This window comes from Leptonychotes weddellii, chromosome 16, assembly GCF_054177405.1.
Source record: "Leptonychotes weddellii isolate Sample4059 chromosome 16, ASM5417740v2, whole genome shotgun sequence".
In the NCBI taxonomy this organism is placed as follows: domain Eukaryota; kingdom Metazoa; phylum Chordata; class Mammalia; order Carnivora; family Phocidae; genus Leptonychotes; species Leptonychotes weddellii.
The window spans coordinates 27,483,986-27,510,414 of NC_138384.1; the positions used below are offsets into that span (position 1 = coordinate 27,483,986).

Sequence of the window (26,429 nt, forward strand, 5' to 3'; positions counted from 1 at the left end):
ATACCCTCCAGTTCCATCCACGTCGTTGCAAATGGCAAGATCTCATTCCTTTTGATGGCTGCATAATATTCCATTGTATATATATACCACATCTTCTTTATCCATTCATCTGTCGATGGACATCTTGGCTCTTTCCACAGTTTGGCTATTGTGGACATTGCTGCTATAAACATCGGGGTGCACGTACCCCTTCGTGATCCTCTATTTTTATATCTTGCTTTATCTTTTTGTTCTACTTTCTGAGTTCTACTTTGTTTCTTATCCTATTGGAGTTTTGATTTTTACAATCATAGTTTTAATTTCTTAGAGTTCTTTTTTGCTCTCTAAATGTTCCTTTAAAAAAATATTTTGCTATGGAAAATTTTAAACACATAAAAGTAGAGAGAACTGTATAATAAGCTCTCATGTACTCACTACACAACTTCAACAATTATCAACATTTTACTCATCTTAACTCATCTATTCTCTGACCCTTTTTTTTTTTCTGAATTGCTTCAAAACCTCAGACATCATTATCTTTCAATTGTAATTCTTTGGTACGTACCTCTAAACAGAAAGACAACTTCTCTTTTAAAATACCATGATACATTATCACAACTGAGAGAATTAACAATATGAATGTTCCTTTTGATTAACATCTTGTTCCTGTTTCATGTAAGTAATATTTTTTCTCATCTAAGGATATTAATTATAATTTGTTTTGAAGTTTTGTCTTTAACTCTCCACATCGTATTATTTCTCTGTATTCCCTTCCCTCTGGTTTTTGTTTTCTTTTTTTTTTTTGCTTTGTACGGTCTTATTTTTTGGAGGCATTCCTCCATACTTGATGATGCCTGCCTATCAGGTGTAAGTTCAAACGAAGCCATACAAATGGAATTGGAAGCCGTGTGTACAGAAACAGAGGTTGTCAGTTGGTGGGCCCCGCTGTAGGGCGGTATGATGGAAACCTGGCCTTTTCTTTAGATATCCCCAAATGTCAACCTATATATTCTTCTTCGGGCTGGTCAGCTTCCTTGAAGCGGAATCCTCAAATCACTTCTCTGGTTAGTTACATAACCACTCTAAATAATAGAGATCACAAAGGGCAGGCCTAGGCTGCTTCCAGCCTGAGGAAGTAAGTGTGGCTTATGTGGACCATCTAAGTCTTAAAATTCAATTCACAGAGAGCTCTTTACAATAAAGAGCTTTCAAATAAAAATCCACATTTTGAGCTTCTTTCAAAAACAGAGTATCTGCAAACACTGGGCCCATGTTCACACTGAAGCTCAGCTATAGCTGGCCCCTCTGGGTAGTGCACGTACCTCTAGTTTCAGCACCAAGAACCACCAGTCCCTGCTGTCTCTCCTAAACTGAGACAGAGTTGCCGCTTTTATTAATCATCTTCCCCTCTGTGGCCCCTGTAGGTGGGCAAAGTTGAAGATGCCTGCTATAATGAGATGTGAATGCAGAAGAGGAAAAGACATTTGTAAAATGTACTTGGATTTATTTTATTTTGAGATACCCTGGAAAAAGGATGAATAATCCAAAGGAAGAGGAAGGTAAGACAAAATACATCCCAGTACTAGGCGATCGCAAGAGGAACCCTGTGTATTTCCTATCTCCAAATTAAACAGCTCTCCAATACCTGAGTACCCTCACCACAACTGAAATCAGCTCTTCTCAAAGGGTCATATGCCAAAGACCCAGATTTTAGCTGGGGCGGGGGGAGGGGGGCAGAAACAGAGATTTATCCTTTGCATTCCTAGAGGGAAAGGAAATTCTCAAAAATGCTTTTCCTCCACAAAGGGGCAGGCAAATTATAATGCTTTATAGGCACAAAGACAGATCAAGTTCTCAATTCATAGACTTTTAAAAGCCCTGAAGGCTCTTTTCTTATATAATGCACTTGGCATTATATAAAATATGTATATAGAAGTATATATGTATCTATATATACACATACATATGTATATCTGTACACACACACACACACACACACACACGGCAGAGCCAAGCCTAGCAAATACATCAGGTAAATTCCTAGAAGTTTCTAAAGACTGTTTAGACACGTTCAAGTGACTTTTTAAAATGCAAAATGATCAGCCATTAAAAATATCCAGTGACATTTCTTTTTACTGGTTGGAAACGATTTCACCAGTTTCAGACTTAAAAGTCATCCCCATGACTCTCGCCTATATACCTATTAGCTAAAAATAACAATGCTACAAAACTCGCTTTTGGATTAACAGCCCTGTCATTTATCCTTTAAATGTTTATCTCCTTTGGTCACAATTTTATTGTAGTTAAACAGCAACTAGTGTGTGACCAAAAGCATTCAAAGGCTCTGAGTACACAAAGAGCACACTGTTCTGTTTTCCAGCTGAATGGACTTTTCCGTGTGCGAACAAAAGACAAGGTCCTGCTATTCTCCAAATTAAAAGGCAAGAAACAGCAAGGAAAAATACTGCACAGAAAACCTCTCTCGGTTCACTTTACAAATGCTAATGTAACAGTGAACCAAAGAGCTGCTTTTCTCTTTCCAAAGTTTTCAAAGTCATGAAAAATAATTACACGTCTCCGCCTCGCTTTTAAAACGGTTGTGTTAATAATAATTTGCAATCCGCTGTTATCTAATACAGTACATTTTATCTAATGTGGATCATATGAGAGAAAGGACAGCCACATGCAAACATTGTGGCCTAAAACCAATGAGTCAGGCAAAATAGAAACAGTGCTATCGTACAAGGGAACTGAAAGCACTCAATAGACCTGACATTTGAAACCTGAAATTTTCAAAAGCTCCCAGGGTCCTTATGAAAGCAGATGAGGCTGAATCCCCAAGGCCCTCTGCTAAGCTGAGAAAAGAAGCTGCTGCTGTCACCAACACTGGCGAGGGGTGAGGGCTCCCTGACCTAAGTCTTTCGGAGGGCCACTAAGACCAGTCCTGGTAAACATCTCACTAAATGAGTGATCTCCTGGTCCAGCCCTCTGGCTAATTTAGCTCTCATGTATCTTTCATATATCTCTCGTGTCTTTAGTTCTTCAATAAATGAATGCATTATCTTTTTTAGGTTGCTTTAACTTGTAGGTTGCTTTAACTTGTAGCACTGAAAGAAGGAAGGGTGAGGAAACCGTTTCAACTTCGACACTGTTACTTAGAAGGAGAGCAAGAGTCTAAGGGTTTGGGATTTATCTTCCTCTACTGCAACGAGTACAAACCATGTGTTATCTAGGATTAGGTTTGGCTTGCAAGTGACAGAAAATCCAAGAGGACAGTGGCTCTGCCAGACTTGGTGTGGTGATTCTCCTACTGTCCGGAGAGACTCGAGCCCCCTGCCAGCCGACCCAATCTGCTACCCCTAAGGACTGGCCCTCGCTCTCAAGATCCCAATGCTGCCCTGAACATTCTCGGCAGCAGGGTAAAAGGCAGGGCCTAAGAAGAAAAGGGCAAAGGGCATACACCACCTTTCTCAAATAAAGAAACATCCCAGAAACTACCACAGGATACAGGCTCTTGTTAGTCGCCTGGCCACACCAAAGCTACAGAGGACACTGGGAAACAACAGACTGGATTCTGTGTAGCTAGCTGCACTGGAAAATCCATGACAGGAGGAGGCAACAGGGGTTTGGGATTTATTCGAAGTCTCTGCCACATGGAGATTTCCATGTTTTATGAAACTAGAAATAGTTCATGATTTCAGTCAAAAAAAAAAAAAAATCCTCTTCAGAATAGGAAACTTGCAAATGCTGCAAAGAGAAAAGTCACTGAAATCTACAGACTTGACAGTAGAGTCCTTGAACTACTCCCTATAATCCCTCAAGTATACCTCAATGATCTGAATCAGACAGCTGAATATTCTCATGTTCTTCCTCCCTAGGGAGTGAGTGTCCTGTTCCTGTGACTCCCACAGACCTGCAGGGACTCTCCTCTGGGTCGTGTCAACTGTCCAAGTTCCTCAGCCCTGCAGCCCAATCACCTCCCATCATTAAGAAAGAGGAGCCTCTCACATCCAAGGGGCAAATCTTACATAAATGACATTTGGCTGATGCCCAAAGGTGACAGGGATGAGAGCAGGATAAATAAAGAATAATGTAGAAGCCAGTTGGGGCAGTCTTTCATTATAGCTCTTTCAAGAGCTATTAATCTTGGTCATAGTCAGTCGGCTAAAAATAATTACTTCTTCTAACACATGTTGTACACGCCAACTAGCCATGGTAACAGGTCAGCCCTTTTACCTAGGAAAGACGTGGCCTCTGGTTTGCCCACAGCCATCGGAAAGGGTTTGCATAAGTTGTTCTAGCACAAGCTCCTCGTCAGTCTAACCAAACAATACTATCAAGAGGAAGATCGGGGCGCCTGGGTGGCTCAGTTGGTTAAACAACTGCCTTCGGCTCAGGTCATGATCCTGGAGTCCCAGGATCGAGTCCCGCATCGGGCTCCCTGCTCAGCAGGGAGTCTGCTTCTCTCTCTGACCCTCCCCGCTCTTGTGCTCTGTCTCTAAAATAAATAAATAAAATCTTTAAAAAAAAAAAAAAGAGGAAGATCACTATCAGCAATATTGTCATGCTGTCGGTAAGCTGCAGAAGTACCTAGAAGACCATTTAAAGACAATCAGAAATATTTTACAAGATGTTAACTTCCTTTGATTATAATGAAGGGAAATACAATTTTAAATACCTAAGCATTATTTTTTTTTTCCCCGAAGTAGTTCACTGTTGAGGTATTTTAATGGAGTGCTGTGTGTCCTGACTCACCAGTAATTTCTCGACAACCCCTATAGTTCAAGGTTATCTTTGAGCCTGCAAGTCAGTTTCGTTTATAGAAAATGCTCCGGGCCTGAAATTCTAACATACAGATTTAGCACTAAATTAAACAGCTGAGTAATCTTGAAGACAAGCCAGCAAACTCTCTGGGCCTCGCCATGGTTCAGCTGTACTTCGGGAAAGTTTGACTCAAAAAAGCAGTATGGTTCCTTACAGGCTAGACAGTACAAATGGGGGCGCCTGGGTGGCTCAGTCGTTAAGCGTCTGCCTTCAGCTCAGGTCATGATCCGGATCGAGCCCAGCATCAGGCTCCCTGCTCAGTGGGGAGCCTGCTTCTCCCCCTCCCTCAATCCTCCCCCCCACCCCACCCCCACCACGCACACTCTCTCTCTCTCTTATAAAGAAAATCTTTTAAAAAAATAAACAGTACAAACAGTCCATATTAAGTGACATATCACTTCTTCATCACCATTATTATCATCATCAACATCTACCTCAACTTATAAAATTCCCATGTAGGACCTCCCTGAGAAAGGGATTAGGAGAGGATTCACAGCAGGGTTTAAGTCAGAGACATTTCCAAACCCACTGCACTAACAAAGCACAGAAGATATAAAAATTAAACAAAGACAAAATTGCACAAAGCAAGGTGCCCTGTCACACAAATGGTGGAAGGAGAGCAGGAGCAGCACTGGCTGGGGGTCAGTAGGTAGCGAGCAGCAGGAACACCACGAAAGTGGAGACTCTCTTAAATGACAACACAGCAGCCGGATCTCCTGCAGCTGGGAAGACAGCCTGGAAGTCCTAGCTTCTTGGGATAGCAGAAAGCTGCAGATGTAGGGAGAAGGGAAGCTGCTTCTACAATCCCACACTTCCCAGCTGAGAAAACGGGGAGACTTAGCCCAATGAGCTCTTTTGCAAAGAAGACATCTAAATTACCGTAATGGGCACTGTGTCAAATACTGTGAACAGGAGATGCTCACCTCTCAAGGTGGCAGTCTTACCCAGTAACTGGGCATAGGCTGGAGGATTTACAGTAATTAGGAAAGACTCAAACCAAAGTGGCACCAATAATAATAAGCAGGAGTTACAGCCAAATTACAGGACCTCCTAGGACCATGAAAAATCCCAGCAGATATTTTGCAAATTACATGACGTTAATGTTATAAAGCATGCACACTGATGCAAAACTTGGAAGAATTTTTTCAATTATATCAACAACAAAAACTGTAAGTTTTAGAGGGGCAGCTATAAATCTCATAACCTTTTCATACAACCATAAATCCTATAACATTTTCATACTTCACATCCTTATAGGGCTTGATGAATAAATGCCCACATTGAAAACCTATCCCTGTTTTTTTTTCTTTTTAAGCCCTCAATGCAGGATTCTTAAAAAAAAAAACAAAAAGCAGCACATCTGACTGTGAATTTTACTTGCAAACTCTTTATACCTTGGGGGAAATGGGTTTACTTTTATTATAACTATAAACTTCATTTATCATTTCACAGGAGACGTTAAAATAATTGTGGGCAATGTGATACTGTCCCTTGCAAGCCACATTCCTGCCCTGAAGACAGACTGCTGCCACACAGCTGGGTTAGAAGATGGTGTTAAAATTACTGTGGAACCACGTAATTGCTCCATCATTAGTGGCTGGGGGGGGGGGTACTTGAGAGGGGGAGAATCTTCAAACAAATTATTCCACGTGGATTAAAAAGGGGTATGCACAAACATATGCAAGATTGGTTGCTGACCTATAGATAGGAATCAACTTTTAAAACAATTTTTTTTAGGATTTATTTATTTTGGGGGGGAGGGGCAGAGGGCGAGAATCTGCAGGCAGACTCCCTGTTGAACACGGAGCCCAACACAGGACTAGATCTCAATCTCATGACCCTGAGATCATGACCTGAGCCAAAACCAAGAGTCGGACACTCAACCTACTGAGCCATCCAGGCGCCCCTAAAATATTTTTAATAATACTTAAATACTACCTTCTTGAGTTACAATTCCCCAAAACAAAATTGACTTATATTCAGATCCCCTTTGACCCAGCTATTCTACTTCTGTGCATATATGGAGATACCATACTCTGTTTACCCATTCATCAGTTGATAGCACATTTGTACTGCTTCCACTTTTTGACTATTATGAATAATGCTGCTATGAAAAGAAAAGTGTGGGACGCCTGGGTGGCTCAGTCAGTTAGGCGTCTGCCTTTGGCTCAGGTCATGATCCCAGGGTCCTGGGATCGAGTCCCGCGTCAGGCTCCTTGCTCAGCAGGGAGCCCGCTTCTCCCTTTCCCTCTGCCTGCTGTCCCCACTGCTTGTGCTCTCTCTCTGGCAAATAAATAAATAAAATCTTTAAAAAAAAAAAAAGTGGGGACGTCTGGGTGGCTCAGTCAGTTAAGCGGCTGCCTTCAGCTCAGGTCATGATCCCAGTGCTCTGGGATCGAGTCCCGCATCGGGCTCCTTGCTCAGCAGGGAGCCTGCTTCTCCCTCTGCCTGCAGCTACCCCTGCTTGTACTCTCGCTCACTCTCTCTCACCCACGCTCTCTCTTTCTAACAAATAAATAAATAAAATCTTTAAAAAAAAAAAAAAAGTGTATAAAAAAAGACTAACCCTGCAAAAGACTGTCACTGTCCTATTCCTTGACTTACCCAAACTTTCCCTCCTGATAAGGTAACTGCTATTGAATCTCTCCAGAAATACTCTATACAAGTATTTTATATAAATAGGAAAAAGTATTCTGCGTCTTGCTTTAAGTATCTTGAAGACTGTTTCATATTGGTACATAGAGAACTGTCTCTTCTTAATGGGACTAGAGGAGTTCACCAGCTACACCTTCCTTAATATTTGAACATGTCCCTTGTGATGCATGTTTAAACTGTTCCTTACATTTTGCAACTACAAATAATACCACAGTGAATATTCGTGTGCATATGTCTTTGTGCACATGTGCCAGTATATAAGGTGGAATAAATTCATCTAAAATAGCTGGGGCAGAGGGGATTTGAAAATAAATCAATTTTTGTTTCCAGAAAACTTTAATTCAACAAGGGACAACAGAAGAGATTCAAATCCTAACTGCTACTTCAATAATCAGCAGCATAACGAAAAAATGAGCAATCTACTGCATAATTATTTTTAATATCTTTATTGAGATATAATTCACAACATAAAATTCATCCATTTAGAGTGTACGCTCCCAACGGCTTTTAGTATATTCACTGAGTTTTGCAACCATCACCACAATCTAAGTTTAGAACTTCGCCACTACCCTAAAAAAGAACTCAGCCCCCACCCCCAGTCACTCCCAATTCCCCTGCCTTGCCCCATTCCCAGCCCCAGGCAATCACTAATCTGCCTTCTGTCTCTATGGATTTGCCCATAATAGACCCTATACATAAGTGGAATCACACAATATATAGGTTCTTGTATCTGGCTTTCACTTAGCATAATGTTTTCAAGGCTCATCAATGCCGCAGCAGGGATTATCAGTACTTCGTGCCTTTTTATTACAGAGTAATATTTCGTCATAGGGATATATGACATTTTGTTTTTCCATTTATCAGCTGATGGACATTTGGGGTTGTTTCTATTTTGGGCTATAATGAATAATGCTGCTACAAGCATTTGTGTAAAAGCTTTTGCGTGGACATGCCTTCATCTCCTGTGGGTTTGGGTCTATGAGTGAGCAAATGAATGAATGAGTGAGTGAACCTATAGAAACTTGCATGAAAGTTATCAAAAAAAACCCAAAAAAACAAGAAAGAGAGAGAGAGGAAGGAAGGAAGGAAGGAAGAAAAAAAGAAAGAAAAGGAAGGAGGGAGGGAAGGAGGGAGAGAGGAGGAGAAAGAGAAAGAAAGAAAGAAAGAGAGGAAGGAAGGAAGGAAGAGAGGGAGGGAGAGAGAATTGGGTGTTGTGGGGGGAAGAGAAAACATCGACAATGAACAGATTTACAAGAAGACTCTAACAATACTGTGATGCCAGAGTATAAGTCAACATCTTTAAAACCTTTCAAGATATGACATTTATTTGAAAATGAGTATAAAATGAAATAAATGTCCATACACATTAGGTTTAAAAAAGAAAAATCCAAAACTGTCACAGCCAAGAGAACAGAGGAGGAAAACTTCTATTTCTTCAAACCTATGGCTTTCCATAATTGCTTACCAGTTCTCACCCTCTAAAATGTCTTATCTCCCGCGTTCCGTGTGAAATTTAATCAAATAACTTGTTCTGAGCTTGCGCAGTGCTGTCATGCACCATGCTGGGAAGAAAGACACACAGACTAATAAAACCCTTGACTCCTGATTCTTGAGCAGCTCACATTTTAGTGAATGTGACACTTTCTGATAACAGTGTGTGGAGATTTTAAACCAGGGGTCAGCGAACATTTCCTATAAAAGACTATACATATATATATATAGTAAATACGTTTTATATATATATATATATATATGGTAAATACGTTAGGCTTTGTGGGCCACATGTGTCCCCTACTGAATATCCTCCTTCTTCTTGTCTCTATGATCTATTAAAAATGTAAAAACCTTTCTTAGCTCGAGGGCCAGTCTCTGGTATAAATTATAAGCAAAGAGAAAAATTACAGGTTTATAATCTTACTAATTAAACATGCTAGACACAATTTAAAATTCATTAATTTTGAATTACACAAATTACAATAGCCTCAACTCTGGTTTTTCCTACTAATTATTCTCTTATTTCCATGACTCTGTTTATACCAAAGTTATTTCTCCCACAGATTCATTGATGAGGTAAACTTTCTCTGTCCCTAAATTACATCTACCCTTCAATTCCCAATTGAAACTAGATCCCACAAAGCTGGCTGAAATCTTGTGGAATACCAGGCCTTGGATAACACACATATACAGACACACGTACACACATCTCTCCCTGCACTAATCCCTCTGGATTAGTAAAAAAAAAAACAGTCTAGGCTACATTGTGAATAAACTCCCAAATCTCAGGGCCTTGATGCAACAAAGGTTCATATTGCTCAAGTTCTGTGTCCAATATGGGCCAATGGGGGAGAGGCTGGGCTCTACTCCACACAGTCATTCACGGACCCAGCCTAATGTAGACTCCACGGTCTAGAACACAGAGCCCCCAAGGTCACTGTGGCAGAGAAAATGAATGCCCGCGAGTGTCACATCAGCTCTTAAATGTCTTGACCAGAAAATGACACCTGCCACCTCCTCTTACCTTTCATTGGTCTGAAGGAATGGCAGGATCCCACCTCACTATAAGAAAGCCGGTAGTTATAATCTTCCAGTGTGCTCAGAAAGAAGAGGGGAAAACCAGGAGTTGAACAGAAAAAGCTAAAGCGGACACAGGATGCCAGGGACAATCTCACTACAGCTAGATGTGCCTCACTGATCTCACAGTTTTATATTATGCAGTCCGATTGCGAAGGTACGGTCTATAGACCACTCAGGCATAGATAAATCCACATTCACCATCCTTAGACTCTCCAGGCTAGTAAAACCAGGCCATACCACATTCCTGATTCCAGTGCAGCAGAAATGAACAAGACTTACCCAGCTGTCTCCGGAATCATGCTATAGGGCTTACCCTGTAAGCAGTTCCAAGATTAATCAATTTTTAGGCTTATCCAAAGCAATATAATCCCCTATGACACCATCAATAGCAAATATGCATTGAGATGCATATCTGAGGACATAATAAGAAAATGGTAACTGATCATTTTGACAAAAAGACCCTGAGCATCTTCCTCCGGGACTCCATGCCTCTCCTACAATGCCCCACATTCTCCTTAAGGACTTATCACATAAAATCCCTCTTTACCTTGGTACATACACAATGCCATGTTCAGTAGTCTGCACCTCATAAGGTGCTCAATAAACACTTCTTTATTTGAATGAAACAGTGAAGGAAGTGACTCAATGAAATTACAGCGGAGCTGAATCCTGTTAGAGCATTGCTTCTCTCGCAGCGACATTTGAGGGCTAAAAGGCTGAGACAGAAAGAGCGGCACGTTTCCCAGAAGAATCAGAGAGGGGATGTGGAGTGGATAGCCAAGTTGGACTTTGGCTCACAATGCCCCAAGGACACTGACAAATAGCCCAATAATAACCCATCTGAGTCTCAGAAGTCACTCCTCAGAGCTGCTCTATAAAAGCCAAAGGGAATTATTCATTAGCAAGTGTGAATAACACTGGATACCACCAGCAGATTGTGTTTGGCTTTACTGAATTATTCATTAGCATTTGTGAGAAATGTACAATCCAAAGGGTGTTAAACCAATCCAGATTGTTCAGCAATGTTTGTTTTCCTTTAAAAAGATTAAAAAGAAAAAAAAATCACCTCCAAGCTACAGTTCTTAAATTTAAGACCAGTTATAAATCTGGCTACACAAGTAGGTGAAGAGTAGAAAGTCAAGTAAGAAAGGGAGATCAGCGATTTTATTTAATATTCATCATTATAATGACAGGCAGTAGACTGAATCGATGTTTGTTTACCTGTCCACATCTTGCCTTTTTAGATGTTGCATGGTCAAAGACAGTAGGAGCTCTGCAATGAGATTCATATGTGGAGGGGAAGAAACTCCTTTGAGTCCTGTCACAGAGCAGATGCAAATTTAATTACTGCACGTTAAGCCTTCCATCTTGTCTAGGTGTCCTTGGAAAGCAACTGTAAACAAGAAGCACTCGGCAATCAGGTGTCAGGGGCTCATTTGATCTGCTACGAAATATGTCACAAATCCCTGGCAGAAAGTGAGTCGGGGAGGGGAACAAAGAGAGAGAAGTGACAGCGTTGGAGGCAAATCTTGGGGGTGTGCCTGTTAGCGCTGGGGACCGCTCCCACTCCCGGTTCCGACTTCCCAGAGAAAATGCTACCTGCCTGACAACATTCTCTCATCTCACATTTGTTATACATTTTCCTGTGGTCTGCAGAAATCACCACCACAACTGGGGAGTCAACCGGAGAGATACTAAGCACAATTAAATTATTCGAGACTAAAGAAAACCTAGCAGGAGCTGATGTTTTTTTAAGACAATTGGCGAAATCCGGAAATTAATGCAGAATCGAAATTCAGGTAAAAGAGAACACATCAGCCAGCAGTCTCAGAAAACCCTAGGCCGAGCTGCATTTCCATCTTTTTAGTGTGCCCCTAATTGAATAAGAAGAATGTTGCATTCTATGAAGCACCAGGTCTGAACCCGAGCTGTCAAATGCCCTGCTGTTTCTATGATAATGGGTGCTGCATTTGTAGGCAAGTGAAAGGAAGTGATCCCTGAGTGTACACAATTTGTAATTCTGCAAAGAGCCTGTAGCCTTCCTGAAGGGAGCCCACATCCAGAGCACACTGCTCACTTCTACAAGACAACTTGCAGAAAACGGGAATTGTGTGCTCACAACCAAACCACGGTTCCAGAAGTGCTTCTGGCTGAATTATTTCTTGGGAACTTTAAAATTTTATTGAATTAAATCGAACTCTCCCCACTATTATAATGAATGAACAACTTCCAAGTGGAGGGGACAAAAATCTGAAAGCAAACAAGCTCTATTAAACTTGAAGCCAAATTAACCAATCTCTAAGCCTCAATTTCTTCACCTCTAAAATCAGGGAAGAATGGCAATGATGTAGGGCTCCTGCGAGAAATACAGGAGATAAGACAGGTAGCTAACAGCCAGTATTACTCTATCAAAGAACAGGGAAATTTATATTAACAATGCAATCATTATTTGCCTTCTAGGCACAACTATTCCCATGAGAATAAATTGTTATTAAAATTGTCCCTAACACCGTATGTTAACTAACAGGAATTAAAATAAAAACTTAAAAAAATTTAAAAAAAAAAAAATTGTCCCTAAAATACTCAGCAAACACGTAGGATTATTTTACTACCTAGTGTGTCTAGATCTAGAGCACAGTTCTTTCTGCCCACTTTACTATACTTTTATAAATGAGTAGGAGGTATCAAAGACTCATCTAAGTTTCCAGAGAATTGATCTATGACTTCAATATCAGCCCATGAGCAAGGAGGAACAGAAGTACAGAATAAAAGACAAAAAAGGCAGCTGGAATCATCAGAGTCCAGGTCCCACTCACTTTTTAATCCTGTGTTATCTAATTTTCCTTATATCCCTTTTAGGCTCCTAAGAGTGTGACATAGGAGAACGAACAGAACCAAAAGGAGACACCTAGTGGCCAAGTAAGTTTCCATTCAGACAATAGCGAAATAGCAAATAATGTTAATAACTTAAATAACTTTATAATCTTACACCTTAATCTCTTTTTAAACCCCCTTTTAAGCATCTGATATACATATACATAATATATATATTATATATCAAGCATCTAATATATACATTATATATAAGCATCTTATATAAAATATATATTAAAAACAAGGGAGGAAGAAATATAAGAGAGAAGTATCAAAAGAGAAGCATGTAAGGATAAAAGAAACACAATACTTTATGTATTCAATGAAGCTGGATTTTAACTCCTATTTCAGCCTAACCAAGATTCACTACTTATAGTGATAGGGAAGGGCCAGTCATAGAAAGAAGGAAGGCTTCTGGACCTACACACACCTGGGTTCAAATTCCAGCTCTGCTACCTACTCGCTGAAAGAGCAATACTTTCAAACCTGTTCCACATCATGAAGCATGTAAAAAATGATATTTGCAAGGCACCGTGGAGTAACTAGAAGAGGCTGCTGGGGCTGCAGCTGATAGGGCCCAGAGGATCCAGCTGTCCCAATCCTCAATCGCCCACTCCAGGAGCTAAGAGCTAAACTAGAGATCATTACAATCTATCTATAACCCATTCAAAGCATACCAGTGGGATGTGCTCCTTCAACAATATGGGGCCTTGGTTTCCTCATCTGTAAAATGGTGCAAATAAACCTACCTCACAGGTTTATTTTTTATTTTTTTTTAAAGATTTTATTTATTTATTTGACAGAGAGAGAGAGAGAGAGACAGCGAGAGCAGGAACACAAGCAGGGGGGAGTGGGAGAGGGAGAAGCAGGCTTCCCGCTGAGCAAAGAGCCCAATGCGGGGCTCGATCCCAGGACCCTGAGATCATGACCTGAGCCAAAGGCAGACACTTAACCGACTGAACCACCCAGGTGCCCCATTACCTCACAGGTTTATTATGAGGATTAAATCAGCATATTAATAAAATGCCTGGCACATACCAGGTACTCGATCAATGTCTATTTTCTTCTTTCTGTGCTACTTCTTTCAGTATCAATGCAAGAGGACCTGTTTTATCAACAAGCTAACTTCCAAAGCTACTTTATATAACTTATAAGCTATAGCAATAAGCACAGCTAGTTTGAGAGCATATTATAAACCAGACAAGCATGGGGTTGTTACCACACTGAACCCTTACAACCGCCTTAGATGGTGGGTATAGTAGATACCCTCTGTTGCCCACCCAGCGTCTATTCTGACAATTATTTCTGTCCACAAAATCCTGATTATGACCTGGGCCACAATGGGCGCACCCAAAAAGCTTGCTTTCCCAAACTTCCTTGCAGCTGGGGTAGTCATATGGCATAATTCTACCTGATGAAATACAAATGCAAGTCTACTGTTGTTTTCCTTTAAAAAAAAAAAAAAAAAGCCTTTCTACCCTCCCCTTCGTGCAAGGACCTCAGACCAATGCCTGAGGGTCTATCCACCACCTTTTTTTTTTTTTTAAAGGTTTAATTTATTTGACACAGAGAGAGAGACCACACGAGAGAGCACAAGCAGGGGCAGAAGGAGAGGGAGAGGCAGACACCCCACTGAGCAGGGAGCCCAACGTGGGGCTGGATCCCAGGACCCTGGGATCATGACCTGAGCCGAAGGCAGATGCTTAACTGACGGAGCCACCCAGGTGCCCCTATCCACCAGCTTTAAATGAAACTTGACGCTGACTGATGTAAGCAGCCCCTAGGAGAGCCCCCGATAACCCCTGCTTCCTGGTATTCAGACCCTCATGTAATTCTTCCTCTTGAGCATAGGCTGGGCCTAGTGACTCACTTCTAACAAACAGAATACTACCGAAGTAATGGAATATTACTTCTAAGATTAGGTTACAAAAAGACTGTAACTTCCTGTCTGCTTCTCTCTCACTCAGAAACAATATGCGGGGAGCTAACTGCCACGCTGGAAACTGCCCTATGGAGAGGCCCTTGTAGTAGGGAACTGATGTCTCTTCCAGCCAACAGCCTCCAGCCAAGGGCCACAAGAGTGAGCTTGAAAACAGATGCCCTCCTACTCTACTCGAGTCTTAAAATAACCGCAGGCTCAGCCAGCATCTTGAGTGCAGCCTTATGAGAGACCCTGACGGAGCCAGAGGCATGCTGCTATAAGCTATATCTGGACTGATGACCCACAGAAGATGTAAGATAATAAATATTTGTTGTTTCAAGTCCTGAGAAGTTCTGTGGTAATTTGTCACACGGCAATGAGAGTCTATTCACCATCTTTCAGGGAAATTATATGCTGAGAATGACAGAGCAGGATGCTAACAAGATCCTGGCTCCTCATGACTATCTTGGCAGCTTCACCACTACCTATCTCATGAGTCAGGCAGGAAAAAAAAAATCTCTTTAATTCTTTAAACAATTAAAATCAATTCAAGGGATTCAGTTATCACTATTATTACCACTGTTCCTAGGTAACATCTAATGGGTTTATTTAACGCAAACACAAGAAAAGTAGTGGTTCTGGGGCGCCTGGGTGGCTCAGTTGGTTAAGCGTCTGCCTTCGGCTCAGGTCACGATCCTAGGGTCCTGGGATCGAGTCCCACATCGGGCTCCCTGCTTGGCGGGAAGCCTGCTTCTCCCTCTCCCACTCCCCCTGCTTGTGTTCCCTCTCTCGTTGTCTCTCTCTCTCTCTGTTAATTAAATAAATAAATAAAATCTTTAAATAAAAAAAAAAAGTAGTGGTTCTCATTTCAATTCAGTGGAAAAAACAAACAAAAAGAACTTTTTAAAAAAAGATTTTATTTTTTGAGAGAGAGAGAGAGAGAGAGCACACGAGCAGGAGTGCGGGGAGGGGCAGAGGGAGAGGGAGAAGCAGACTCCCAGGTGAGCAGGGAGCCCGACACGGGGCTCAATCCCAGGACCCCGGGATCTTGACCTGAGCCAAAAGGCAGACGCTTAACCGACTGAAACACCTGGGCGCCTCCAAACAAAAAGAACTTAACAGAAGTTACTGGTAAACATGATACTCCATAAAAAGGGTGGATTACAAAAGCGCACAGGATGACTCCCTTGTTTAAAAAAAATACACACACAACATCTTCACATAAATGCACCGGGAAAAAGTCTTGAAGGTTATAGACCGGGTATCAGCAAATTTTTTTCTGTAAAGGGCCAGACAGTAACTACCTCAAGATTTGGAGGCCATTGGTTTGGCACAGCTCCTCATCTCCGCCATCTTAGCATGAAAGAGGGCGTGTACAATATGGAGGTGAGTGAGTATGACGGTGTTCCAATAAGACCTCCTTTATGGAAACTCAAGTTTAGATTTCATATTATTTTCACATATCACAAAATATTATTCTCCTTTAGATTTTGTTTCAACTATTCAAAAATGTAAATACCACTCTTAGGTCACGGGCCCTATGAAAACAGATGGCAGGCCCAATTTGGCCCACAGGCCATAGTTGACTAAGCCCCGTCACAGGCCAAAATCTTCACAGTGGTTCTGTTTGTCTGGGAAGCAAGATTAAGAATGACTTTTGCTTTCTTCTGGAAACCTTCCAGTACTGTATGGATGAATGTATATGTATTAATTATTTTATAACTAGAATATACAGGGCAATTTTGTTCAGGGTGAGGTGGGCAGCAGAAGGAAGAAGAGTCTTGGGAGACACGGGGACTCTAAAACACACTGAAAAAGTGACAGACCTGGTAACCACCAGATCAGCAGTAAAAACTGTCAGCTGAGCCACAGATAACATTTTCAGTGGCCCTCATGATTCTCCGAAGCGGACAGAAACCACGTCTCTATTTGAAAACAAGCAATAGGAGATGGAGAATTGAAACAGAATGAGTAAAAAACCTGAAGTGAAATGTGCATGTTTCCTCACCAAAAAATAAAATTGTAGCACAATGAGAAGAAATAAGCATAAAAACCCTGAAAATATTATATAAAGCACTTCTCCCACCTGTGTGTACATGAGAAGTTTCATATTTTCAGAATATATTCCATTTACTTCACAGAAACCTAACATGGAAATAGAATTAATTGTAGAATCCTTATTTGCAATTTTTGTCAAAGGATATGTAAAATTCTTCAGGATTACAAAACAGATGTAACTGATGACATCCAGTCAGTATGTCCAGCTCTTAAAAAAATACACTCTACACCTACCCAGGTAGCTACACATGTAACATTCGGTTTTGTAGGCACAATGTCATAAAGCCATTCTAGCTGTCACCATTCCTGTAGAAAAACAATAAGACAGGAAAAACACAAGTTCTGGTGTTTCTTGTTAACATTTACCGTGTGATCCTAGGGTTAGAGATGACACTGCTAAATATTCATGTCAGAATACAAGGCAGGCAGATCTTTCTAATTTTGAAAAGACTGTATCTAAAGGATGGAAGAAAGGCAACCCAATTATCTTAATTACTTCAAAACAAGTGACTTTTGGTTTGCCTTATGGTCCTTATATTCTTGTTCATTCTGTATATCTACAATGGCCCTCTCGAGAGCAAATTTGTATTTCTCCCTCTGCTTTTTTAATAAACAACAAAGAAAAAGAATTTTTAAACATATGCAAATACTTTTAAAGATTTTAAAGATTAAATATTTTTATATTTAACTACCAGAAATACCCATGAACAAGAGCTGTCATCTCATAAAATGGTTAATTTCATGTTATGTGAATTATAACTCAATTTAAAAAAAAAAAGGCACGCAAGAAAACCACAATCACACTGATGGAACAAAAAGGTGGGGATGGGAAATATAGCTCTAAATAACTGATTGAAAAACTTTTTAATTATTTCTGGATGATCTATTGTTTTGAACTATCCATGCCTCTTCTCCCCCTCTATTCACACACATACTAGGCATCTCATCCATCTGTCTGTCAACTTGAAGTTTTCATCCATAAAATAAGAGTCAGAATATTTTTCTTTGGCTAGCTCATCGACCTATGAGAATTAAATGAGAGCAGTAAAAAGATGGACAAGAACAAGTGTTGACAAGAATGTGAAGAAACTGGAACCCTTTCACATTACTAGTGGTGATGTAATGTATAGTACAGCTGCCCTGGAAAACAGTCTAGCAGTTCCTCAAAAAGTTAAACATATGGGGGCGCCTGGGTGGCTCATTCAGTTGAGCATCGACTCTTGGTTTTGGCTCAGGTCATGATCTCAAGGTCGTGAGATCAAGCCCCGCATCTGACTCCACACTGAGCGGGGAATCTGCTTTGGATTCTCTCTCTCCCTCTCCCCTTCCCAACCCTCTCTTAAATAAATAAATATACAGTTACCACATGACTCCACCAATTCCACTCCTATGCATAAGGCCAAGAGAAATGAAAACATATCTCTATAAAAAGACTTGTTCACAAATGTTTATAGCAGCATCATCCACAATAGCCACAAAGTAGAAACAACCCACATGTCCATCAAGTGATGAATGGATAAACAAACTGTGGTACATCCACACAATGGAATATTATTCAGCCATAAAAAGAAAAGTGCTTATACAACATGGATGAACCCTGAAAACATATAGGTCATGCTAAGTAAAAGAAGCCAGTTACAAAAGGCTACTTATTAAATGATTCCATTTATATAAAATGCCTCTAACAGGCAAATCTATAAACAAAGAAAGTAGACTTGCAGTTGCTCAGGGCTGGGAGTGTTGGTTTATAGGAGTGAATAGGCAGTGACAGCTGACGAGTATAAGGGGGTTTTTTTAGACATGAAAATGTTCTAAAATTAAATTTCAGTGGTGATGGCCCCACAACCCTGTGAATAAGCTTCTAAAAAAAATGAATTGTATATTTTAAAAAAAGAGTGGTCATCTCTAAGTGGGGAAGCTGGGGAGGAATAAAGGTGAGAGTTGTTATTTCCTATTATAATCCCTCTATATAATGTGATGATTTCTAGCATGTTATTAATGTGGTGAAAAAACTGTTGGAAAAACTACATGCAAAACCGTACAGACATCACTGAATACACACTGCTTCCTCAGAACGTCAAGCCGGGAGAACCAATATATGTTTCCCTAGAGGGCTCCACGCAGGCAAAACAAATGAAGGCTCAAATTTCTGCTGGGTAACAACGAGCACCCAACGTACACACACATATGAGTGGGTGTATGTGTGCGCGCACGCCCGCATATGAATCTCCCGCACACAGAAATCAGTAACATGTGTCCATCCTGCAAAATTAAAAATACATATCACAATAGGCCTTCCAAAACTGCTCTGCGCTCTGCAGAAACAGATGCAGACAGGATTCCCACACTCCAGGGACTCGCCACCAAAGAGACAGACCAAGTACGCCAATGCAGCGATGAAACATAAAGTAAACTGATGAATGGGCACAACGGACGGAAGGATTTGCAGAGGCAGAAACTTTAGAGCTAAATCTCAAGGAGGAGCTGGACTTGCCCCCAGATGAACTGGGGGGACAGAGGAGGACAGAGGGTCGGAGGGACGAAGTGAAGTTGACGTTGAAGTTGAAGGGGGTGTCCCTGACGAAATAAGTAGTAAACAGAGAGACCTGGAAGGGGGAGGAAAGGCGAGGCAGAGCTGGGAGGAGAAGGGTAAGTTAGATAGTGGCCTGGGACTAAAAGGAGACCCACACACCTATGTCACTTGGACTTGAGCCTACGGGCAATGGGAATACATTTAACTAAGACCTACAATGAGTCCCTACCAGTCCAATAATGAGAAAAACCATTTGGTTAGCTAAACAGAAGATGGCTCCGCAAACAGAGGCTGGGGGAGAAGGGAAGAAGAGCGGTGAGAAAACCACGGAGGAGGCTGCGGCAACTGCAACTGGGCTGGAAGGAGGTATTTTGAGATGATCTGCAGAGGCGGCAGGAATGAGGAGGGTGGAGATGTTAGAGCGGCTCATGGGCTGAGAGACCGGTGCCCGGCTAAAGATAGATGGGGACAGAGCGGATGATCCCAAGATTTCCAGAAAGGAATCCATATTGACTTGGGTACGGGCAGAAATTGCTCACTGATGGTGGAGGGTTTGGAGGACACTAAGGTGGTAGTCCACTGCGGCAGAGTACAGAGGAGTCCAATCGACTTTTTCTCCCGTACAGTGGACTCAGAAGCCAGACGGCCCGCGTTCCAACCCAGCTCCACCAGCTGCAGACCTCCAAGTGCATTACTTAACCTTTCTGTCCCCACTTTCCTCACCTAAAACGGAGCTAATAATAAGATTTCACAGGAGGAACATGTACATCAAGTGCGATAAAGAGCACGTGCCACATCAGTGCTGGCCATTTCTACTATGGCGTCTACACGGAGATGAATTATTTCCCCCCATTTTATAAAATCAGAGACTGAGGCTCCGGAAAGACCTGTTTCTTACACTGCCAGTTAGAGGCAGAAACTTCTGTCTGGCTGGCTTCGAAGACGATGCTATTTACCCTGTGCTGTGCCGCTTCCTGAGCTGCTCCTTCAATTACCCTCCAAGCAGTACGCGGAATTCCCAAACTGCCAGCTTCCACATGAGGAGCAGACTTGGTTTTGCCTTGATTTTTCGAGAATACCTGCACAAAAAGAGGGTGGTCAATGCATGAACGGAGTCCTGCTTCAGGACATGGGTAAGGATGTGACCTCCTCCAGGAGGCCTTCCCTGACCCCCGACATCAGTGTGAGTGGACGTCCACTCACTGCACAGCAAACTGTGTGTTCCCCTCATTCGAAGCATTTATGCCACTATTTTGCAAGCGTCTCTTTCCTAATCTCTCTGTCCAACTTGTCTATAAGCCCTATGAGTTCAGGGACTGTCCATCTTATTCAGTGCAACATCCTCAGCTTTAAGCACCAACCTGGAATGCTGGAAGTGTTAATTAAATGTGTTGCATGAATGATTCCAAGTTCTAATCCTGGTTTTATATGTGTTTGTGTCAAAAGGTTGTATTATATGGTTAACAAAGGCCACATTCCTTGGCCATTCTGGAACAAAAGATAAAAGTCCCCTTTCCAGTCATACATTAACTGAATGTGGCAGAAACCACTGGCTGCCTGCTCACCACCTCTTTCTTCTCCATCCCTATGAACAGGGCAGCAATAAGCACAATTCCAAGCAATGGATCAAGAGCGCCAGAAGCCAGGTAAGGCTTCTTAGCGCAGACTGTCATAAAAACCCCACAGCCTGGATGGCATAATCGAACTTATTTCTCAGAGCTGTGGACGCTGAGAAATCCATCAAGGTACTGCCAAGGTAAGTTTCGTTCTGAGGCAGCCCCATCTCACTGCATGCTCAAAGGACTTCTGTGTCCACGGTGGGAGGGAGGGTGAGGATGGAGAGAGGGAAAGAGAGAGAAAGACCGTATGAGCATTCTGATGTCTCTTAAGGGCACTAATCCCATCTTGAGGGCCCCATCCTCATGACCCCATCTAACCCTAATTACCTCCCCCCAAACCCCACCTCCAAATACCATCACACTGGGAATCAGGACTCAACACACAAATGTGAGGGGACACAAACATTCAGCCTATGACACACAGAAATTTCATTCCCTTTTGCCAGATACTAAATTCCCAGGCTTTCGTGCAACCAAGAATGGCCAGGTAATCCAGACTTGGCCAAGAGGACATAATGAGAAGTCTGCTAGAAGGCCTGTGGGAAAGAGTGTCCTAATATAAAAACTCTCTCTTATCTTCTTTTGGTTCTGATACCAGTTCCAATGGCAGGAGGGAATCCTACACAGCACCAAGGAATTTTCCAGACACCAGCAGGGTGCCTGAGAATTCATCTCAATTCTGACACTGCCTACCTAGAGAGCACTTCAGATCCCACAGGTTAAGGGTCCAGTCCTACAAGACTGGGCCCCGACCCCCTGCACTTCAGAAGCCAATCACAAGCCCAGGTTATTACTGCTTGTGTCTCTGACCAACTGGCTAGATTGGAGGCTCCCACACCCACCATGGGCTTCAGGCACCAGTCACAAGCCCAGGCTGTTACCTGTACTTCTGACCAACTGGCCATAAATCGGAGGTCCCCATGACCTCCTCCTTAGGTTCAATTAATTTGCTAGAGTGGCTCAGAGAACCCAGAAACAGTTTACCTACTAGATTACAGGCTTATTATAAAAGGATATAACTCAGGAACAGCCAGATGGGAGAGACCCATAGGGCAAGGTATAGAGAAAGGAGCTTGGAGCTGCCGCACTCCCTCCAGGTGCGCCACATGCCCCAAATCCTCTTGTGTTCCCCAAAGCTAAGCTCTCTGAATGGGGGGCGAGGGAAGGACACGACAATGGGAAAGTTCCAACCCTCTAACCTTATGCTCAGCCCCACCTTAGGTGCCTTCCAAAGGTCACCTCATTAACATTACAAAAAAACACCTTGATCAGGCTCACCACTTAGGAAATCCCAAGAATTTGGGGAGCAGTGAGCTGAGAATATGGAATGAAGACCAAATATATATGAGAAATGACCAAACACATAGTCCTCTTATCAATCCTAATATTGTGTCTTCCCACTCTCTTCTTCCTGCCTTGAACACAGCTACGTGAGAACACCACGTTTGGCCCTATTACAACCACCTTGTGATCACTAGCTAATGGCCAAAAAGTCCACTTGGTTAGGATGGCAGAGCAGCAAACTAGAAAGTACCAGTGTCCGTGATTATAATGATTAAGCCACTGCTCCAGAAGAACCTCCTTCTTCCTTCTATGATGTGAGAAAAGTCATGGTTAAGCCACTGTTCAATGGGAATTGTTGGGAGCACCTGGGTGGCTCAGTCGTTAAGCGTCTGCCTTCAGTTCAGGTCATGATCCCAGGGTCTTGGGATGGAGCCCTGCTCAGCAGGGAGCTTGCTTCTCCCTCTGCCTGCTGCTCACCCTGCTTGTGCTCTCTCTGACAAATAAATAAATAAAACCTTTAAATAACTAACTAACTAAATAAATGGGAATTGTCACATGTAGTAGGGTTTTTCAAACTCATACTGAGCAAATGCATGAAATACTTTAATGCACATCCACTCTAACGTGATATTGGCCACCCAACCTGAGTTGTAGACATTTGGGATTTGCAATCAAGTGAACACTACACTCTTCTATTCTGGGAGAAAAGAACTGTCATTTTGGAAATTAATTAAAGAGTCCCTACATTACCACAGAATGTCTTTTCTTCTCAAATTTTGTACCAAGGATTCATAACATTGCAGAACAGGATGAACAGTGCTAGGAATACAGATTACTTCCTTTAAAAAAGAAGAGACTGAATCTCTCATTCATAAGAAGCCTAAATAAAAGACCAGAAATCCAGAAACTGAAGTTGTGGTATTATCCGCCTTTTTTTTACCACGTGCAAATTATGTTAACAAGCGCAAAACTTCACATCTTAAGGAGAAGGAGAGAGAGATCTGGCAAGGAATTGCCCTGTTAAGATTTGACCTAGTAATACCACTACAACAAGAAATGCTTTTTAAATGTTTTTTTCCATTCTGTACACTTTTTGAAAAATGGTTTGTCATGAGTTGATTCAAAGGATGGAGTTAAACAAATTTCCAAAAACAGCTTCAATTTGTAGAATCTGCGTGCTTATATGATGTGGGTTCAGTATTGCTTTTGTTCTTTTATTACTGTTATTGTTAAGACTTTTCTACCTTTTTGCCCATCAGTCTTCCATTAACGTAAAACTCTTATTCTGGCTAAAGGAAGTTACATTTTGCGATTTAAAATTGCAGAGGAGGGGCGCCTGGGTGGCTCAGTCGGTCAAGCATCTGCCTTCGGCTCAGGTCATGATCCCGGGGTCCTGGGATCGAGCCCCCATTCGGGCTCCCTGCTCAGCGGGAAGCCTGCTTCTCCCTCTCCCTCTGCCTGCCACTCCCCCTGCTTGTGCTCTTAGTCTGTCAAATAAATAAAATCCTTAAAAAAATTTTTTTTTAAAAATTGAAGAGGAATACTCAAACAATGAATCATGGAACACTATATCAAAAACTAATGATGTAATGTATGGTGACTAACATAATAAAATAAAATTTAAAAAATTGAAGAGTAAATCCTTATATAATGTGCTTTATAACGACTCAAAGAGCGTGGCCATGACAGACACAAGACAAACTCAAATCTTTTTCTGAGCTACCTGAAGTGCCACATACAACTTTCTTTTCATGTTATCTCTATATAATTTATATTTCAAGATGACAGGTGAAACCGCACAATTATTGTCTAAAAAAAGGCTTAAATTACACCAAACATCTCAGAATAGCTACAACTTTTTCCAAGAGTTCGCAGACTCTGTCCTCAAAAGCATGTAAGTAAATACATTTAACTGAGAAGAAAATCCTGCTTTGCTGGAGAGTGGGTAATTATCTCTCTAATTTTCCACACTGTCATCTCCTCAGAGACTATAAACTCTACAGGTAGCCCTATATTTAGTTCACCTCTAGAGAAGTCAGCCAAGCCATGTTAGCGATCTTGGCTCTAAATAAATGTAGATTAGAATAAAACACAGACTGAAAAAGGAGCTCCCTCTAGGGTTTCGGGTCTTAGGGCTCTGCCAACAGGCTGTTCCAGGGTCGCGATTTAAGTCCCTTCGTGTCTGCAAATCTCTCTTAAGAAGCTAGACTCCTTTTTCTCCTTACTCATTCATTCCTTCCTCTGGATCCAGCACATTTCATCAGGAGCCAAAAATGTCAAACATTCCCATGGATAAACAGAAATCTGCAGGCCTGTGTGCAAGCGTGCGTGCGTGTGTGTGTGTGTGCGCGCGCGTGTGTGTGTGTGTGTGTGTTTTTTAACCTGCTGCTGTTATGAGAGGGGACAATGTAATCGGCCTCGGGCACCTCTCTCTGCATCCATGCCAGGCAGGTCATTTTCTTTTTATCAGAAAGGAGAGCAGGTCATCGCATTTTAGAGCATGTTGACACCAATACTAATAAAAGCAAGATAAGAAGTGGCTGCCCTTAAGGTGCCTGAACCTCTACCTAGCCTAAAACAGATACTTCACAGTTCCGACAGTGGAGCTGGCTCTGGAAAGTGATTTGACACCACACTGCCCTAACCACACAGACCCCAAGCAGGTTCACAGGAGAGTTGCAAAGCGCAGCAGGGACAGTAGAGATGCCTAACTCTGGAGGTCACTCCTCCCTCCTGCAGGCTAGCAAGACGGTTCCTTTAAGAAGGCAACAATGAGGGGCGCCTGGCTGGCTCAGTGGGTTAGGCAGTGGACTCTTGGTTTTGGCTCAGGTCATGATCTCAGGGTCGTGAGATCCAGCTGTGCATCTGGCTCTGCGCTCAGCAAGGAGTCTGCTCGTGGATTCTCTCTCTCCCTCTCTCTCTGCCCCTCCCCCTGCTCGTGCTCTCATTCTCTCTCTCAAATAAACAAACAAGGAGTGCCTGGGTGGCTCAGTTGGTTAAGCGACTGCCTTCGGCTCAGGTCATGATCCTGGAGTCCAGGGATCGAGTCCCGCATCGGGCTCCCTGCTCGGCAGGGAGTCTGCTTCTCCCTCTGACCCTCCCCCCTCTCATGTGCTCTCTCTCTCTCATTCTCTCTCTCAAATAAATAAATCTTTAAAAAAATAAACAAATCTTTTTTTAAAAAGGCAACAAGAAATGAGAACACTGACTTTTCAAGAAAACAGCAGAGGCAGAAACAAGGTCCATTCTGAATCACAAGTCTGAAAATAGCACTAGTGAACTAAGTGATCTGCTAATCAGTACCTTTCAAACTTGTCAGAGTTTTGAACTATTAATTTGAAAGAAATCTTACCTAAAGGTATAAACGTATAAATGTAAAAAGGGGCCAAGCTCTTCTCAGCCCACCCCCCTCCCGCAGCAGAGTCCAAGGAGGGCCCAGGTCACAAGTATAGCTGTGAGCCTCCATACCACTCTGCCATTTCCAGGGCAACACCTGAGATTTTATTCCTCAATGTCTTCTTTCATCTCCTCTTGGTAGCCAGTAGTTTCTCGAGATCACCTCGTGCATTTAAAATCCCCAGTGTCGGGGCGCCTGGGTGGCTCAGTCGGTTAAGCATCTGATTTCAGCTCACATCATGATCTCAGGGTCATGAGATGGAGCCCAATGTCAGGCTTAAGATTCTCTCTCTCCTCTCCCTCTGCACCTCCCGCCTCTAAAAAAATAATAACAATAAATAAAATAAAAGCCCCAGTGAGATCCCAAATTCACTTGCAGGTAATCTAAGAAACACACTATAAAACCAGATACTTTTTACAACCTATCTTGACAAAGATTTATACACCTTTTCGAAAAGGTAATAAGGCAATATGCATCAAAGGGCCTTAAAAAATAGTCCTATCGAAAGGGGGACCCTCCTACACTGTTGGTGGGAATGCAAGCTGGTGCAGCCACTCTGGAAAACTGTATGGAGGTTCCTCAAAAAGTTGAAAATAGAGCTACCATATGATCCAGCAATTGCACTACTGGGTATTTACCCCAAAGATACAAAAGTAGGGATCCGAAGGGCTACGTGCACCCCGATGTTTATAGCAGCAATGTCCACAATAG

At 42.1% G+C, this 26,429-nt stretch overlaps 1 protein-coding gene across 4 annotated transcripts in view; it reads right to left on the reverse strand.

The window, feature by feature from the left end:
• Positions 1 to 26,429, reverse strand: part of FTO (FTO alpha-ketoglutarate dependent dioxygenase) — a 373,561-nt gene that overhangs the window by 319,760 nt on the left and 27,372 nt on the right. For 3 of the 4 annotated variants that reach the window (XM_031027338.2, XM_081806585.1, XM_081806586.1), the window contains exon 2: positions 20,375 to 20,497. The exons of the other annotated variant lie outside the window; for it this stretch is intronic. In XM_031027338.2, coding sequence (XP_030883198.1) covers positions 20,375 to 20,497 — 123 coding nt within the window. The remainder of the gene's footprint in view (positions 1 to 20,374; positions 20,498 to 26,429) is intronic. 4 annotated transcript variants of the gene reach the window in all.